At 39.9% G+C, this 16,964-nt stretch overlaps 3 protein-coding genes across 4 annotated transcripts; 2 read left to right on the top strand and 1 right to left on the bottom strand.

The window, feature by feature from the left end:
* The first annotated feature begins 861 nt into the window (after positions 1–861).
* commd4 (COMM domain containing 4) lies at positions 862–3,934 on the top strand. Its single transcript, XM_067589848.1, has 8 exons — positions 862–967; positions 1,237–1,308; positions 1,406–1,471; positions 1,558–1,597; positions 2,123–2,242; positions 3,014–3,094; positions 3,223–3,399; positions 3,495–3,934. Exons 1-8 carry the CDS (start codon positions 965–967, stop codon positions 3,533–3,535), a joined length of 600 nt encoding a protein of 199 aa, XP_067445949.1. The 5' UTR covers positions 862–964; the 3' UTR covers positions 3,536–3,934.
* Positions 3,935–4,187: 253 nt separating this feature from the next.
* On the top strand, positions 4,188–9,107 carry neil1 (nei-like DNA glycosylase 1). Of its 2 annotated transcripts, none has more exons than XM_067589847.1 (9): positions 4,188–4,387; positions 5,655–6,135; positions 6,223–6,342; positions 7,847–7,955; positions 8,041–8,122; positions 8,280–8,401; positions 8,480–8,507; positions 8,615–8,685; positions 8,763–9,107. In XM_067589847.1, the coding sequence occupies exons 2-9, from the start codon at positions 5,681–5,683 to the stop codon at positions 9,030–9,032; spliced, it is 1,257 nt and encodes a 418-aa protein (XP_067445948.1). In that variant the 5' UTR covers positions 4,188–4,387; positions 5,655–5,680; the 3' UTR covers positions 9,033–9,107. The 2 variants fall into 2 exon arrangements, with proteins under 2 accessions (XP_067445948.1, XP_067445947.1); XM_067589846.1 differs by having other exon boundaries at positions 5,652–6,135.
* A 5-nt stretch (positions 9,108–9,112) lies between these two features.
* man2c1 (mannosidase, alpha, class 2C, member 1) lies at positions 9,113–16,758 on the bottom strand. Its single transcript, XM_067589843.1, has 26 exons — positions 16,580–16,758; positions 16,051–16,176; positions 15,751–15,874; positions 15,573–15,643; positions 15,294–15,471; positions 15,010–15,199; positions 14,576–14,682; positions 14,371–14,481; positions 14,199–14,291; positions 13,958–14,074; positions 13,778–13,873; positions 13,536–13,681; positions 13,047–13,170; positions 12,142–12,263; positions 11,956–12,041; positions 11,720–11,866; positions 11,552–11,631; positions 11,371–11,465; positions 11,178–11,282; positions 10,895–11,051; positions 10,578–10,721; positions 10,232–10,341; positions 10,047–10,126; positions 9,821–9,963; positions 9,624–9,727; positions 9,113–9,530 (listed from the first exon to the last, which is right to left on the bottom strand). The coding sequence occupies exons 1-26, from the start codon at positions 16,678–16,680 to the stop codon at positions 9,419–9,421; spliced, it is 3,069 nt and encodes a 1,022-aa protein (XP_067445944.1). The 5' UTR covers positions 16,681–16,758; the 3' UTR covers positions 9,113–9,418.
* Positions 16,759–16,964: the final 206 nt, after the last annotated feature.

Here is a 16,964-nt window from a genome sequence, read left to right as displayed (position 1 = left end):
TAGTAACAAGTCAGTGTAGTATTATGCCTAAAAGAGGCAATTGTCACAAAACAGGCAAATTAATGAATACACCATCACTACACACAATCTAACTTGAAACAAAACTGTTCTACATCACTTCAAAATTACCTACACACAGCAGTCTGCGGTGACTCAACCACACAATAAAACACGCATTTAATATGGCTACTCTACTACTCAGCCCCCCCTTAACCCAACAAAAAGAGCCCCAAATAAAACACATACAAAATCTTTGTCTAGCAGTTTGTTTTAGTTTGAACACTAAATGAAAAAGAAACACATTCAAATACAATAAGAAACATTACAAGAAGAATATGTTCCCCCTCAGTCAGAGACATACAGGTGACTGGAATCTATATTTATAAAGGACTGTATGAGTAAATTGTTTCATATATCATGTTTTGTCACATTAAAACCTTAGGATGAGAACTGAACAGAGACTTGAAATCTGCAAAAGTGGATCCCTGGGATCACTTCATGTAACCACTACTAGGAATCCCTAAACCCTTCTTCCCTAACATACCAAAAAAACTATTTAAAAACATCACAGTTGTGTATACCTTGTTTCTTGGCTGATGTGTCCAAATAATAACACCAAGCTTTAGTCCCTTACCAAACATAAGGAATATAAAAGTACCAAATATTACATTTAATATAGCCTAAGCACAACATTTTCATGATTCTATAATCTACAATCATGCTCTTAAATCAAACATCAAACAAAGGCTAGTATCGCCTTGCTGCAGGTGTGTCTTAATGCATAAGAAAGGAGCAGATGGGCACACAAGAGATAACGATTAAATAAAACAATCTGCTCCATGTTGCCAAAAACACGCACCGCACATTAGGGCCCCGCCCCGCTTCCCATCGTCCAATCAGATGCCAGAACACAGACTTCTTCCTGGTTACTTCTTCTCTGCTGCAGCTCAGCTGACTGACAGCCATGGTAAACATGTCTAAAAATCGTATTATTTTACCCTAGCTTGCTTATTTATAATCGAGTTAATTTCGTAGACATTGTATTACCTTGTATGTATGAAGTGTTCATTTCCTTTGAACTCTATCGATGTTTCGTCCTGCTTTTGGGTAGCTCGTAGGCTGAGCTACTAGCTTGTATTAGTTGATAGCTAATGTCAATGCTAACGTTAAACTAAGACTCTACTTTTAGTTTTACTGCAGTATAAAAACACTTATGTGATGTCTTGTGTGTTGTAGCGGTTCCGTTTCTGTGGAGATCTGGACTGCCCTGACTGGGTGCTGGCCGAAATTAGCACTTTAGCGAAAATTGTGAGTAATTATAAAGGTCTTCACATTAGCTTATGTTTTCTACGTCAGATTATAGTTTATTTGATAATTAATACACGTGTCTTCTGCCTCATAACAGTCAAGTGTCAAGATGAAACTCCTGTGTGCTCAAGTACTGAAAGATTTGCTCGGAGAGGGTATTGATGTAAGTGTTTATACCACCACATAATCATTTTTTTCCTACACATTTCACTCACACTGATCTGTGCTTTCTTCTCTTTTTTGTTTTAGTATGACAAGGTTGCAAAGCTCACTGCAGATGCAAAATTTGGTAAGTCTCCCTCCTGCTGTCACTGAGGGATTAAAAATAAGTATTCATATCTTTTACTGAAATAAAACTAGATTGTAAACATGCACCATTACAAGTAACAGCTCTGCATTTAAATCCTGATGCTTTAATGTGCAAGCAACATTTTACTGTTGTAGTTTGTCAAGGTGAAGCTGATTTTAACTACTTGCTGTTGTTTCATCTAAAACAATGCAGCAGATTTTTTTACATTTTACATGTGAAATCGTAATCTGCACTAGAAACTACAGCTGTCAAATAAATGTAGAGGAATACAATGTGCTGGACAATATATTTATCTGAAAAGCAGTGATGTAGAAGTAAAAATAAGCATAAAAACTCAAGTAAATAACAAATACCTCAAAATTGCTCCATACAAACCCCTTGAAGTAAATGTACTTACTGATATTGCATTTATTTACTCTCATTCTGGCTCATTTGCTCAATACACAAATAACACTGTTACACAATGCATTTTTGGGAAATAACATGCATCACTCCATTTTGCAGAGAGTGGAGACATCAAAGCCAGTGTTGCAGTGCTAAGCTTCATTTTCTCCAGCGCAGCAAAACATGACGTCGACAGTGAATCTCTGTCCAGTGAGCTGCAGCAGCTCGGTCTGCCTAAAGGTTGGTATAAAAATGTGGCTTTTTGGTTGAATATTCTGTAGTCACACATGTACAGATGTCTTTCCGTAATTAATTGTGCACCAAGAATAAAGACACAATGGTTGTGAAGACAGACAAAGGTGAAAAAACATAAACTGATAGACTTATTTAACTACTTGCAGTATTTCAGGGAAATCTCTGCATTAATAGTGCTTGTGGGACAGACACCGACAAAATATGAAAATGTGCCCAGAATATGTGCCCAAGGAGGAAATGTTTTAACAACTGCCCCATTACAAGAAACAAACAAGTCCCAAATCACAGCCTATTGTGTTATTATTGGATCTTACTGAATTGTATAATTGTCTATCGTGTTACTGATCCGACATTGCACTCAGCACATACTGTACTTGAATGTTAGAGGGTATGTGCACAATGTGCAGAGTGGACAATGCTGTTAGGTGGGGTGGGGGTGGCGGGGTTGAGTAGTTCACTGTGCCACAATGCACCATAAAAATGGTGCACTATATAAAACAGTCAAAGCAAATATCCCTTAGATGAGCTTTTTAGGATATTGTGAAGAGATCCACTTAATTTATTGGACATTATAATTTTCAAGTACTGCATAGCTGTAACCTTACTCTGGTATCGACGTTTTAATGCTGATTTATTGTGTAGTGTTGTGTATATATTCTATATTTCCACTATTGTTTTTAGTGCGTTGAGACACTTAAATGTGATTATATACTGTTAATACATTTTGACTTGACATTTAATTAAACATTCTTATAGAACACACAACAGGGCTGTGCAAATCATATGAAGACAAGCACTCTGCACTGCAAGACAAACTAAGAGAGACAAGCTTGAGATGTAAGTATTTCTGTTCATCTTCCCCTTTTCGAGGAGGAAGACAAAAATAGCCATGATGAGTGCCGTCTTCTGTGGGGCTGTGGTGCTGACTAATGGTGTTGTCAATTCTGCTCTGTCACAAATTAAAGTGGGACATTTGGAGGCTATTTCTTGGCGTATTGACTACACTTTGAGCTCCAGTGAGCTGAGGGAGGTCAATGAACCAGTGATTCAGCTGAAACTGCAGGCACAAGGAGCAGAGTCGGGCTCCACGGAGACAACTGTTGTTTCGGTTTCTTCCGACAAGTTCAGAGTCTTGCTTGCGGGTGAGTTCTGCATCTTGTCAAATCACAATTCCTTTTCACGTCAATAAACCAAAATTATGTTGTGCTAATTCTGTTTTCTCTCTACATTTCTACAGAGCTCAAACAAGCCCAGGCTATGATGAATGCACTACAATGAAGAATGGACTTCAGCTGCAGAGAGTCCAACTCAGACCTCGATATCTGATCAAGAGCCGGACACAAATGATGCTGATAGACTGCCAAAATTGCCATACTTACATCGTGTACAGTATTATTTTTTTGTATGAATTTAGTAGTCTCAAAGTTTAAGTGAATAGCTCCATATTTATTTGGACTGACTGATATTTAGCTGTATTTTTCTACCACCATAGTAATAATTGTCAGAAATTAGAAGTTTCCAGACTGGCTGATTTCACACTGAAGCAAAATGCTGAATGGACCATTTTTGTAAAATATTGTATATTATTTCACATATTTTAATTTGAATTATAATAATAATATGTGATTTACCTTCATATGTTCATGAATCATAATAAAAAAAAGTAACAGAAATTTGCATCCTTGCCCATTTTCCACATTGCCTACATATCCCATCATGCATTGGGATGGACTGTTTGCTCCATACAGTCTATGGTTTGCCCATGTTGTGTGTTTGCGTTTTCTGGACAAGCTCTCTTTTAAATATTTCAATGTTTTCAGTGACTTATTAGAGAACAATGAACAATGAAAACACCGACTCCGATCAGAACATTCAGAAAAACATCTGATTACAAGTGAAGAGCGTGGGAAGCCTGGAGATCTCGCGAGATTTTCGAATGACATAATCGCCGCACCGTGATGTTATACAAGGTGTTTGGTAACAAGCATGTTGTGAAAGCCTTAAACCTCACCTGCACGTTACAGCAGCCTCGCAGAGAGAGACATAAACCTGAGAAATTAAGTTGTGCTTATTGCACCTAAATTCAGATAACGTTAGTTCACCAACCGTGAAGTCCATTTCCTGGTTTGGGTAAGTTGTTTCAATCAGTGCCCCTTGCAACTAAATTCATACAGATTTGGTTACACGAGTTATCATAATATGTGATGTAGGTCAGAGGTTGAATGTGTCATATTTTGTAGTCTGTGGCTGCACGCATGTCACGTAGTAAAGTCCAAATATTGATATGTGTCACGGAGTCAAGGATGAGTAATGTTTAAAGTCTGAGGCTGGATGTTTACTATAGGATGTGTGCATGCTGTGTTGACGACGCTGAAGTCAGCTTTTGATTCGGAGTTAAAGGGAAAGTCAAGGGAAACATAAAAAATGAAATTTAGCGGCTGATTCTCCGTTTTTTTTCTCCACTTACACTTATGAAACCGTATTAGACTTCATAGCAAAAGTTTTAACACAGTTTAAACCCACTTTCAGATTTGCTAAACCTTTTTTTTGCTTATGGAAACTGAAAAAAGGGCAATTTCACTGCTTTTTCCCCATCCAAATCACAGTAGACCAGATCCAGATCAAAAACCACTATACTTACATTTGTCAAATCTGGACTAGATTACCAAGGAGATTCTAGAGACTCATTAAAACACAGTTTCAGATTTGTGAAACCTTTATTCTATTAGTGAAATATGAAAAAAGGGGCAACTTCACTGATATTGCGGCTAGAAATTCATAGCACGATTGTTGCTTCATTTCATTGGTTATGGCCATGTTGAGCTCCTGTTTTTCACTTAAAGGTAGAAAACTTTTTTTCCCTTCTCGCAATTAGGTTAATGTAGTGATAAAGGTACAGTCTGCTGGAGTTATTTTCGTTTATGTGTACATGCTGTGAATTTCTAGCCACAAGATCAGTGAAATCACCCTTTTTTCCAGTTTTCACAAGTAGAATAAAGGTTTCACAAATCTGAAACTGTGTTTTAATGAGTGTCTGTAGTCTCCTTGGTTATCTAGTCCAGATTTGACAAGTCTAAATGTAGTGGTTGTTAATCTGGACCTGGTCCAATGTTGTCTGAAAGCAGGAAAAAACGCAGTGAAATTTCCATTTTTTTTTCAGTTTTCATAAGCGAAATTAAAGTTTCACAAATCTGAAGTGGCAGCATTAAGGGTTTTTCTACGCTGTTAAACACTTTTTCATAAGTGTAAGTGGTGAAAAAAATTCAAACATGAGTTCAAATAATAGTGGATACGGCACATTAGACTTTTAACTCCACCTGGTTGCTAAAATCAGAGAACATGAATGGTACCTATTGTCCTGAATGTTATAATTTGTGATATAATCTTTGCTCAGCAGTTGCAGAACAGCTCAATTTGTTTAAAATGCCCGAGGGACCAGAACTCCACCTTGCCAGCCTTTATGTAAACAAAATGTGTGATGGGGTGGTGTTCACTGGACCAGTGCGAAAATCTGATGTCAGCAAAAGCCCTGATGTGCCCTTCACCTGCGAGGCCTACCGCATCACAGCCACTTCCAGAGGGAAGGAAGTGAAGCTCACACTGACGCCCATGAAGAGTGATGTTCCAAAGCAGAGAGTCAAATCAGGGCATGCAGATCAGCCTATGGATGTTGTCTTTCGCTTTGGGATGTCGGGATATTTCCGCTTCACCACAGAGGATGAACTGCCCAAACATGCCCATCTGCGTTTCTACTCTAATGAGAAGCCGTGCAGAGTGCTGAGCTATGTCGATGCTCGCAGGTTTGGCAGCTGGGAGCCCAATGGGACTTGGCAGCCTGACAGAGGGCCCTGCATCATGTTTGAGTACAAAAGCTTCAGGTGAGGAATACTGTAATATTCAGCATGTCGCTTGTGTCACCTGCTCAAACAAAATATTGTCATACTGACCGGTTTATCATTTTGCAGGGAGAATGTTATTTCGCACCTGGCTGACCGTGCTTTTGACAGGCCCATCTGTGAAGTCCTGCTCAATCAGAAGTACTTCAATGGTATCGGGAACTACCTGAGGGCTGAAATTCTTTTCAGGTGAGAAACAGCAACACCCTCGTGGCCTTGAATATAGTTTCTTCATTAATGTCATTATAAAGCTCTGTGTTTCCTCTAGCAGTTAATTAAGACTCAGGAGGCTTCTGACTTAGCTGTTAGAGCCATGGCAATCCTTGGCCTCATGTTACCTTTTATTTACACATCTGTGAACCTGCCACATCTAGCATGGAGCATTACATTAGTGCAATTCAGTATTTATGATTATTTGCACATTCCTGTTCAATATACAGACAGGTGACAAATTAAAGGAAAAGGTCAGAATGCTTGACCCCCATAGTGAGGGGATCTGGTGGCTCTGTTGGCTCTGTTATGCTGTGGGGGGCATTTTGCAATGCAGTAACCCTTCTCTCTAAGGGGACAAGTGGACCCAAACCATGCCAGCAAAATGCCCCCCAAAGCATAACAGAGCCACCGGATCCCCTCACTGTAGGGGTCAGGCATTCAGGCCTGAACCAGTTTTTCCTTTAATTTGTCACCAGTCTGCATGTACATTCCATTCTCTTCATTTTAAAGTCTAATAGCTCTTTTCTTTTAAGAATGTTTTTTACATATTTTTATTGTAAATTTCGATTTTATATTATTTATGATTACTTGTGTTACTTGTATTCTTTCTTAACTTGTATATTTTGATTGTTATGCACCACAACACCAAGGCAAATTCCTTGTATCTTCAAACCTACTAGACAGACTACCTGATCATAAAAATTACCTAAATAAGTTTCATGATACAATACCAGTCCAAAGTTTGGACACACCTTCCCAGTCACTTGAATGACAAAGTGTGTCAACTTTTGACTGGTACTGTATATATGCAGTAGATACCAAATTTAGTTAATGTAAACCACTGGTAATGGATTGGTATGTTGTGAATTGAGGTATCGGCATCAGTATTGGGAGAAGAGAAGTTTTGCATCCCTAAATGATATTGCCACATTTACAGGGGGAGTACACACAAACAGATATTCTGGTAGATGTGCTCATATAGCTGTTGTGCAGCTGAATTACCTTGCCAGATGTAATTAGAGGCTATGAAAATGTTAAAGAGAAAGCAGGCACACACATAGACAGGGCAAAAGGCCTGGCACGCAACAAATAGACCATAAGTAACAGCAGGGCTACACAGTACGAAACAACAGGGAGTGACCTTGCTGTAGTGCTTGTTTATGATTCATGAATGAAGGTCAGACTAGTAAGCCAATACAAACTTTTTTGATAGCGCTGAGAGGTATTTTCCTGTGAGACTGTTTCGAAGAACAAGGCCGAAGACACGTTTTGTATTGTTGAGATAATAACGAAACAGTAACAGCTCTCATGAGTTTCAGGGACAGTTCCCTTATACATGAAACGAAATGAATAGCTTGCTTTCATTTCTTGGTTATTTTTCTTCCCATGGGGGGGCGTTATGATTCAGATTGTACTTTGAAAACAAAAGAGCCTTTTTGTTTTACACAAGAATGGTTCTAAAGTACTCTATGTATTTTAGGTTAAACATCCCACCCTTTGTGCCTGCGAGGACCGCACTGGAAGGCCTTGAGTCAGAAGATTTATGTGACAATGAGAAGCCTGTGAAAAATGAGATCACGGACACAAAGGTGAATGAACAGACAGAGATGCATTTTTCAGATCATCAGACGCTTTGTATTTTCTAACACTGCTTTTCTGTATTCTCTACAAAAGACTAAAAAGAAAAAGGTGAAAGGGGAGACTGCAGACCTGCTAAGGTTGTGTCACTCAGTACCTCTGGAGGTTGTGAAGCTAGGTGGGTCATCATATGTTTACTGTCTGGTCCACTCAAGAAATCCCACAACTTAATTTCACTCTTACCCAGAGATTACACAATTTCATCTTCCTGTTAAAAAACAACAATGCTCCTGTTTTGTGACACATTTACATTTTGTGACTATTTTGACCTTAAGGTGGAAAAGGCTACGATCCTGAGAAGGCAGACTACTCTGACTTTGAGGCATGGCTGCAGTGTTACTATGTAGATGGAATGAAGTCTCTGCGCGACCACAATGGCAGAACTATGTGGTTCAAAGTGAGTTATGGGAAAATCATATGTTTAATTCTCTGGCACAGGATCTGATAATACTGATACCTCCTATTCTAATTTCAGGGAGATCCAGGTCCCATGGCGCCTAAAGGTATGTAATACTTTGAAGAAATGAAATGAAGATCTTCAGCTGAAATGTATCTGAGAAAACTCAGTGCTTCTGACTGAACCAGCATCCTGTCTTTTCTCCCACCATAGATTCAAAGTCACCCAAGGCAAAAAAGAGAGCAAAGAAGGAAGATGACCATGACTACACTGACAAGAAAAAGGTATAAATTGTCACTTATTGTTTGAGCAATAATGAATTCTGCGGATGTATCTCTAACACCGGTCTGATTTCATAAAGGTGGCCAGGAGTCGCTCAGTAAGCACAACAAAGAAAAAAGCGGTAAAACAGGAAACTCCAAAGAAAACTCCAAAGAAAGAAAAGGATGCCTGTCAAAAGGAAGCCGGATTCAGGAGAAGAAAGAATGAAAAGGCCCTGCGGGAAGTAAACACACCTCAGCATGAAAAGAAATCAGCTGCACGAAGGAGGAAGAGCAGCAGTGCAGAGCAAGCTGTAGGTGCGGGTCCACAGAGGCGGAGTAGAAGAACGACCACACAGAGTGCCAAATGAAAACAAGGGGGAAGAACCACTGTATGGGATCATATTGTTTTTATACTTTTTAAATATTTTTAATAAAACATTTTTCTACAAAAGTTCTGCAGCAGTTTATTAGTGTAATGCAAATAATCCCATTATTTCTTTCACATTATCAAATATGAGTGGCTAAAATAGATGCCAACAATGCAATTTGATTCCCAATTATCAGTCTCATCAACATCAGATGATAAATTTAGTGTTAAACTAGGTTCAACCTTCAGTATCAAGATGTATTTTTTTTGGATTGGACATCATAATGTGTAAATTTGTGAGTTGTTATCAGTTTAATTTTCTCCACCTTACATTTAAGTAGTATTCTAAATGTGATCCACTTGAGATTAGGTAAAAAAAGATATGAATTACAAAATGAGGAGAAGTGACACAATTTGGAAGGGGCTGAAGTTCAGAGTGATTCCATCTGATGTTACACGTACTGGCCGAGTGACGTCTTGTCTCTCCAAAAGATCGCAACTGAAAGGGAAAGAAAAAAAGTTTCATTCTTGGTAGACAATACAATAAAAGATGCCAGACAGCAGTTAACGTGATAAAAATAAATATACTCACTGCCAGGCTTCCTTGACTGGAAGGGCAGTGCAGAGAGTTGTGGTCACGCTGCTCCCATGGGACTCGTACAGTCTGACTACAAGCGCTCTCTTCCTGTCCTCAGCCTGTTATGGCAAATGGAGTAAATTGGGCAAATTGGGCAAACGGGCTGAGTGGGTTTAATCAAGCCAGGTCAAGCTCAGCACTTAATGGGATACCTGTTTAACGGTCTCAAGGATGACTGCTGTGGTGCTGATGGAAAAGGCGCTCCATGGCACAGTGTCAGGGGAGCACTGGATCAACCTCAAAGGGAAGTTCAGGTTGTATGCACACTGGATGACAGAGGCATCTTGGAAGGATCCTTTAATGTAACAGACACACAAAATATTATATTAAGGTTCAGCAGTTTGAGTTTGAAAAGGAAGAAAGATAATTAAAACCCACTTGTATGAGGCATGACTGCATAGGTGAAATTATGAGTCCCCATATCAGCATTGGCATCTGGGGCCTTCGGTGCTCTCAGCCTGAGACAAAGATGTCTACTGTTAGATGTGAGGATCATTAAAATTTTATGTGATTGAAGTGCACTATTTATAATATTGTTATATATGAACTGTGGGAAGCCTCACAGGGATAGCGTCATAGTGTTCTTGTGGACTGAATAGCCGTATTTGCAGTCATTCAACAGTGCGACTCCAAAATTGTGCTCCGACAGATCGGCCCATTTGTGACCCCAAACCTGAGAATCATGAAAACATGATCAAAAACAGTAAAGAAGACAAAACGTGTCAGCATAAAATACAGTATATTTCAAGAGCATTCATTTTGCTGTTTTGTCAAAGTGGTTTGGTTGTGACATTCATGTGTGCTGACCTGAAACAGAAAAACTCTGTTTCTGTCCAAGTCAAAGTCAGTTCACATTAAAATAAACATTAACCTAGCCCTAGTCGTACAGCTGACTGCACAGCGTCGTACCTCAAATCTGGCCCAGTCCCATGAAGTATTCCTGTGTGTGGGTCTCTGCAGATGGCCAAACTGGATCTCATAAGTAGCATTGGGACTGCGTACTCGCACAGGGAATTCCACCTTGAGAAACTTGTGTGACTCAGCCCACTTCACCTGAGATTGGAAGATACAACATTTAGTATTTCTTGTTTTTATCTGCAGCTATATTTTGTATTTGGTTAAAAAAAAATGCTTTGTTGAATAGAATTTGCCTCAACACAGAATTTCAACTGTGATGATTATTTGGATCTGTGCAGGTAAGTTGAATGTACAACATTACAGTGTACCTGTGTGTTAAACTTGATGTAAGGACACATGGCATCCATGACAATCTCCTGCGTAACAGTGCTCTTGTCACTGATCCTCAGAGTGAAGCTGACTCTGCCTCGGAGCCCGTCTGAGGATACCACATGAACCGGTTGCACCACCTCCACCACCGGCTTCCTATGGGGTCAATTCTGTTGTTAGTTTTATAACAGTCATATCTGGAGTGCTTGTTAACAGTACTGTGATATATTTTAATGCATTAAAGATTATGAAGATGATGGATGCAACAGGAGAGACTGAAACCTTGTCTGAAGGTGGTAGTCCATTACATCCCAGGCATCCCAGTACAGGGGGACATCATCAAACATGACAAACTGGTTGCCATGACAGCTATCAGAGATGGCTTCTCTGAAAGCAACAGGGTGGAGAGAAAGATCATTAATGCTGACGCTGTGGTAGACAATAAACAGGCCTTTCACATGTTGTCCTAGAGTACCTGTTTGCATTGATCAAATACAGTGAGGCCAAAGTTCCATCTTTATTTACGACAGTCTGTAAGATCCCATTTTCCATGACGACAGTGCCATCAGCCTGTAATGTTACACAATCACTCTGTTACCCAAATTGAATTACAACATAGCAAATTTAACAAATTTTATGCATCTACCTGAACATACCTGAGCAGTGACACTGACTGGAGTCACAGGCTGCATGGCTTTAACAGGAGTCACACCGATGCTGGGAACATTCACGAGAGCTGCAGTACGACAGATCATCACCACAAACCATCAAACATGGAACTGTAGTTTGAAATGCAACCTAAATATTGTAAATATCTAACATACCCAGACCAGGTTTACCAGCACCATCTTGAATCTGGATGACTTCCTGGCGCTCCCATGGCAGAGAGTTGAACACACCATTGGAGTTGCCCTTTGAGGCCAGGGCGCCACAGGAATCGTGCAGCAGCGTGGCACCATCACTACGGATATCTGAGACACAGTGTGAAGTATTTGTTATTTTGAGAAAACATCAATATGGTGCAGATTTTAATGGACAGCTACTGTAATAAAAACTGTACCTTCATAATACCTGAGTGCATCCTCCACAACCATCTCTATACAACTGCCAGGGATCACATCATGGAACTGGTTTAGAAGAAGCAGCCTATAAGCGAAAATCATACAAAAACAATTTCTGCACTGTAACAACAGAGACCATCTGTTTATTAATATTCATCATCAATTATTAATAGGTGCATCTGGACCTCCAGAGCTCCCGCAGCTTCTCCACAGGGTACTGAAAAGTCCTGTCCCGACACAGCGCCAGGCTGCTGGCTATCTCAATGTCATGAAGGAGCGTCTCACATTGGCGGTTCCCTTGCTTAATCTGGAAAATAGTACAAACATTGTAAATCATTTTGACAAATTAGTTAAATGTAGCATTTTTTTCCTTTCATACAGATGTACTGGTTATATACTAAGAAAAAAAGAAGGGAGCTGTCAAATGCAAAAAAAGTGAGAGAATTTAATATGCTCAATATGTGCAAGAATAGAAGCACTAAATGGCATGAAGAACACAGAAAAGGATCGGTGTAAGAAAAGGTGTGGATGCTGCCTGAGGAAGAGTGCCAAGCTTGAAATGTATTGCACTCTAGAGTAGCTTCTGATCCAAGCCTTTTCTTGGTTTTTCATTCCTTTTTGTGCCTGTATCTGTGCATGTATTGAGCATATTAACTTCTCATTTGTTTTGTTTTGACGGCTCCCTTCCTTTTGTCTGACTGTTTTCATTGACCCCTTTGGAAAGTCCTTTTCTGCTGTTTTCCATGGATACTTGACATAACACATTTTATATCCATTTCCTGCACATTTTCTCTTGACAAAATATGACCCGCCTCTCGTTCATGGGTATTTTGTGGTGTTGTGTGGGACTGTATTATTTTGTATGGTGGTGGTACTGGTAATTAGGCCATTCTCTGAGTATATGGAAATCAAGGCAATCAAGGCAAGTAAATCTAGCATATAAGTGACATATACTCTTTCACATAAGGGCAGATTTACTCTGTTAAAAGTACATATTTTTAATATATATTTTATGGTTTATTTTTAGAGTAATAATAGTCCTGTGGGTTCTTCTTTTCTGAGAACTTTTACTCGGAGATCTCTAGACTACCTGTGCCTGTGTGGTGTAGGTGCCATTGTGCAGCTCTAGGAAGAGCTCTCCAGTCCACGTACAAAGCAGAGCTGAGTCAGCCTGAAGCTGAGAGAAAAGATCATCAGGGCTGGACATCTGAACCCTGAAAAACACACCAGATTTGGAGATGGAAATGAGCAGTGAACCCACTGGTTACACCTTTGTTTCTCATTCTGACTAAAACATGATGGTATTGACTGCTATTGTAAAATACTACCACAATGACATCAGTACATATCACTCACATCCTTTCACATTTGTGGTTTATTGCCAAGTGCCACACTCCTTTGGAAATTGCGACAGAAACCTCACAGTGAGGGGAAAACCAATATAAAACTCATGACTAATTTATTGGTAGGAAGTGTTTCCCATGTCAGTTTGGGCTCAGTCATTGTTGGTGACGACTGTCAAGTTAAACATTGGGACAGGAAGTCAAGTGCTACATTTATGTGCGGGAAAGGAACTGACTTTGGAAGTCCATCTGTGTCCTGGACCCGCCTGAGTCTGTCTAGCATCAGCTGAGTGGGACCACCACCACCATCACCAAAACCAAACAGCACTGCACTGTGATTGGCTCTGCCTTTGTCTTTGTTGTGTTTCACAGTTTTCACCAGCTGGGGGCAGAGAAAAACAGAGGAATGTAAGCTTTTGATAAAGCTGTAAATATTTTTTTCACAGACCTTGTTATATTGACTGGAAGCAAAACTCACGTCTTCAACCTTGCCCTTCATTTCATAGGAATTTCCTGGTGGGAAGTGAGTTAGGACCTTGGAGCCATCAAGACCTTCCCAGAAAAATGTGTTGTGCTTTGGGAGAAAATAATCAAAGCTGAAAAACAATCCTTTCAAGTTAAAACTTTTTTTTCAGAAACTGCCCAGTAATGAACTCACTGGGAAGGTGTTGACTAGGTTCCAGCTGAGCTTCTGTGTCAAGAAATTAGAAATTCCAGAGCCTTGCATTATTTGAGGAAGTTGGGCAGAGTAGCCGAATGTATCTGGAAGCCAGAACTAAAGAGTACAGAGAAACGATCAGTATGTTATGGATTTGTAAAGAAAAAAGAGTCACAACTGTAGCAGACATTATCTTACGGAGACTAACTCAGGTTATACAGATATGTTTTTGAATCCCTACCTCTTTGCACAAGATCCCAAACTCTTTTTCAAAGAAGCGCTGGCCCTCCAGGAACTGCCTGACCATGGACTCACCTGAAGGCAGATTGCCATCCTGACAGGAAAACATTCAATAAGCACATCTTAACTTAGGATGTTACATTTATAGAAAGGGCTAAGTGGAAGGTTTTTACCATTTCCACCCACGCTCCTCCAACTGGAATAAACTGGCCTTTCTTGACGTAATGCTGGATCTGGGAGAAGAGTCCCGGGTACCAGCTCTTTACCCACTGGAACTGCTGAGCCTGGACAAAAAGCAAATGGGTTAAAGCTGAAGAGAATTCCTCAGAACTATAAACCTTTACTGATCAGATAACACTGTGTAAATTGAGGAATTACCTGAGAGCAAGTAAACACAAAATCTGGGTTCTTCTCCATCAATCGGATCACTGTCACCCAGCTTCGGCCACATTTGCGAATGGTTTCTTCGTAGGGCCACAGCCAGGCTATGGATACAGAGTCAAACTTATCAACTCATTTGACATATTCTACTCCAGTAATAAGGCTGGGTATCATTTGAAAATTTTCAATATTAGTGCTAATTAGATAGTTTCTGTACCAAAACTAATATAATACATTAACTAAATAAAATAGAATAAAATTGGCAAGATTATTATTTAAATCAATGCAAATCTAATCAAAGAACAAGCAACAAGACTAAAAAATCTGACCAGATTTTCAATGTCAGCTTTATGTACTTGACAGCTTTTGATACTCAGGGACACATATTTATATACTCAGTTCTATATAATAATAAGAGACTAAATTGAGACCTGAGTCTATGTGGCAGTGGCCCATTGCATGCACAATGTGCTGGCTTTGTCCATTCCGCTGGTTGAAGAAGTTGCGAGCCAGACTGTGTGCTTTGGAGAAAGAGCTGGGATCAGAGGGGTCACAGAGGTTCACCATCTCATTAACAATAAAGAGTGCCTGGTAGCCTCGCTGCTCTCCCTCTCCGAGTTCCTGTGAAGTAAGAGGAAATAGTCCAGTGCCTTTATTAAATTTTCATTTTCCTGGAAAGTAAGACGTCATCAAGTATTGTTTTGTGTGACTGTACCTTTACAATGTCAACCAGCATCTCAAAATCAGTCACCAGCTCCCTTACGTCCCGGTTGAATACCACCAGCTCAGCCTTTTGTACAGAAAACTTCCTGCTCGGGTCTGGGGCTGCAATCATTGACCCTTGACCAGCTCCAAAAAGCCCATTACAGGCCATTTCTACGTAAAGGATGACACTAAAGAACAAGGAAAAATGTGAAAATTACAGGTGTAATCAGCAACCAAACATTTAGTAAGCTAAACTGTGTACAGAAGCAGAAAATGTTTGTTGACCGACCTGTGTGGCTCTTCATCTTTGAGGCAGTCAGATAGGATGTAACTCGTCTTTTCGCCCTCTTTAGTCAAGCCCTAAAAATACACACATCACACATCGCAATGAAATCTAGACATGGGTTTAGAATACAATTTGGGCATTTTAATCTAGTCTGATGGAAATGAATCACCTGCTACATTACCTGAACTGGCTGTTCATCTCTCCAAACCATCGCTTCTCCATCACTTTCCCACAGAAGATGGACCTCTTTTCCTCTCCAGGACTCAGGGATTTTCAGGGTCACTTTAAACCAGCAAGTCCACCACCTTGAACAAGCATCAAGCAACTCATAAGTCATAAGCAACTGGACTGAGCTCTTTCAGTTTCTTCCAGAACTGAAGCATCTAAAGCAAGTCCAGATGCCCTTGACCTGGGTTGGTGCCAAGGTGTGAGGGAATTATTTTTCAAAGGGAGGGTGATAAACTCTGACAATATTACTCACGTCGGTCCAAAGGTATCGCCAACTTTATAAGGTGCAAAGTTCTGCTGGGAGGCTTCAGTGAATGTGATCCTTTTGGGGGAAAGGAACGAGGAGAGGGATTCCAGCGGGCAAGATTCTCCATAGAGGCTGCAGAGAATCAGTCAAAAAGTCAAGTTACTTTTACAATATGAAACCCTATATCATAGACCCTTAATTGAGAAGGCAAAAGCCAAACCCAAAAAAGTATAAGTAAGATTGAGTATGGTCAGTATTAATTTGCAATTGAGCATCATAAAGACGACCTAACTTCCTGTGGATATTACAGTGAGTTACAGATTTCTTTTCCAATCACATCGTGCAGACTGGTGTCCATCTGTCAGTGTTTTTAAAGAAACACTGCGTGCAGCGTATAGTGAGCAATACTGTAATTTACGTATACGATATGAATGAGTGTGATATTAAACAATCCTCTGCAGAAACTTGCAAAGAAATAAAAGGACACACGTTTGCTTTGAACTCAGTTCAATCAGCTGTATAAAATAAGTCTTACCGTCCTCTCAGATTGCAGTCTGTGAAATAAATATCAGAAATGAATTTCTCTGCTCTCTCGAGGAGAGTGCGCCTGTTCTTCAACACAGGCTGGTGATACATCACAAAACTACCATATGAACAGCTGCAGGTTTGAACATCAGTGAGCTACACTCAAACCACGGAAGATACCCTCTTCGAAAGACCCGGAAGTAGAACTTAATATTGTTGTACTTTAAGTTACCAGCCGCTGGATGGCAGCACTGTGCAGGGACTAGCAACCAAACAAAATATGGGTTTATTTTATTCTTCTATCTTTACAGAAGGTCAGGAAGGGCAGATAAACTCTAAGTGATGCCAATGAGTTTTGTATAACTTCTAAAAGCAGAGGCAAATTGGAATTTATT

The sequence above is a fragment of the Thunnus thynnus genome, chromosome 5 (genome assembly GCF_963924715.1).
Source record: "Thunnus thynnus chromosome 5, fThuThy2.1, whole genome shotgun sequence".
Classification (NCBI taxonomy): domain Eukaryota; kingdom Metazoa; phylum Chordata; class Actinopteri; order Scombriformes; family Scombridae; genus Thunnus; species Thunnus thynnus.
Note: the sequence above shows the minus strand (reverse complement) of the source record. Positions and strands in the feature narration are given on the sequence as shown.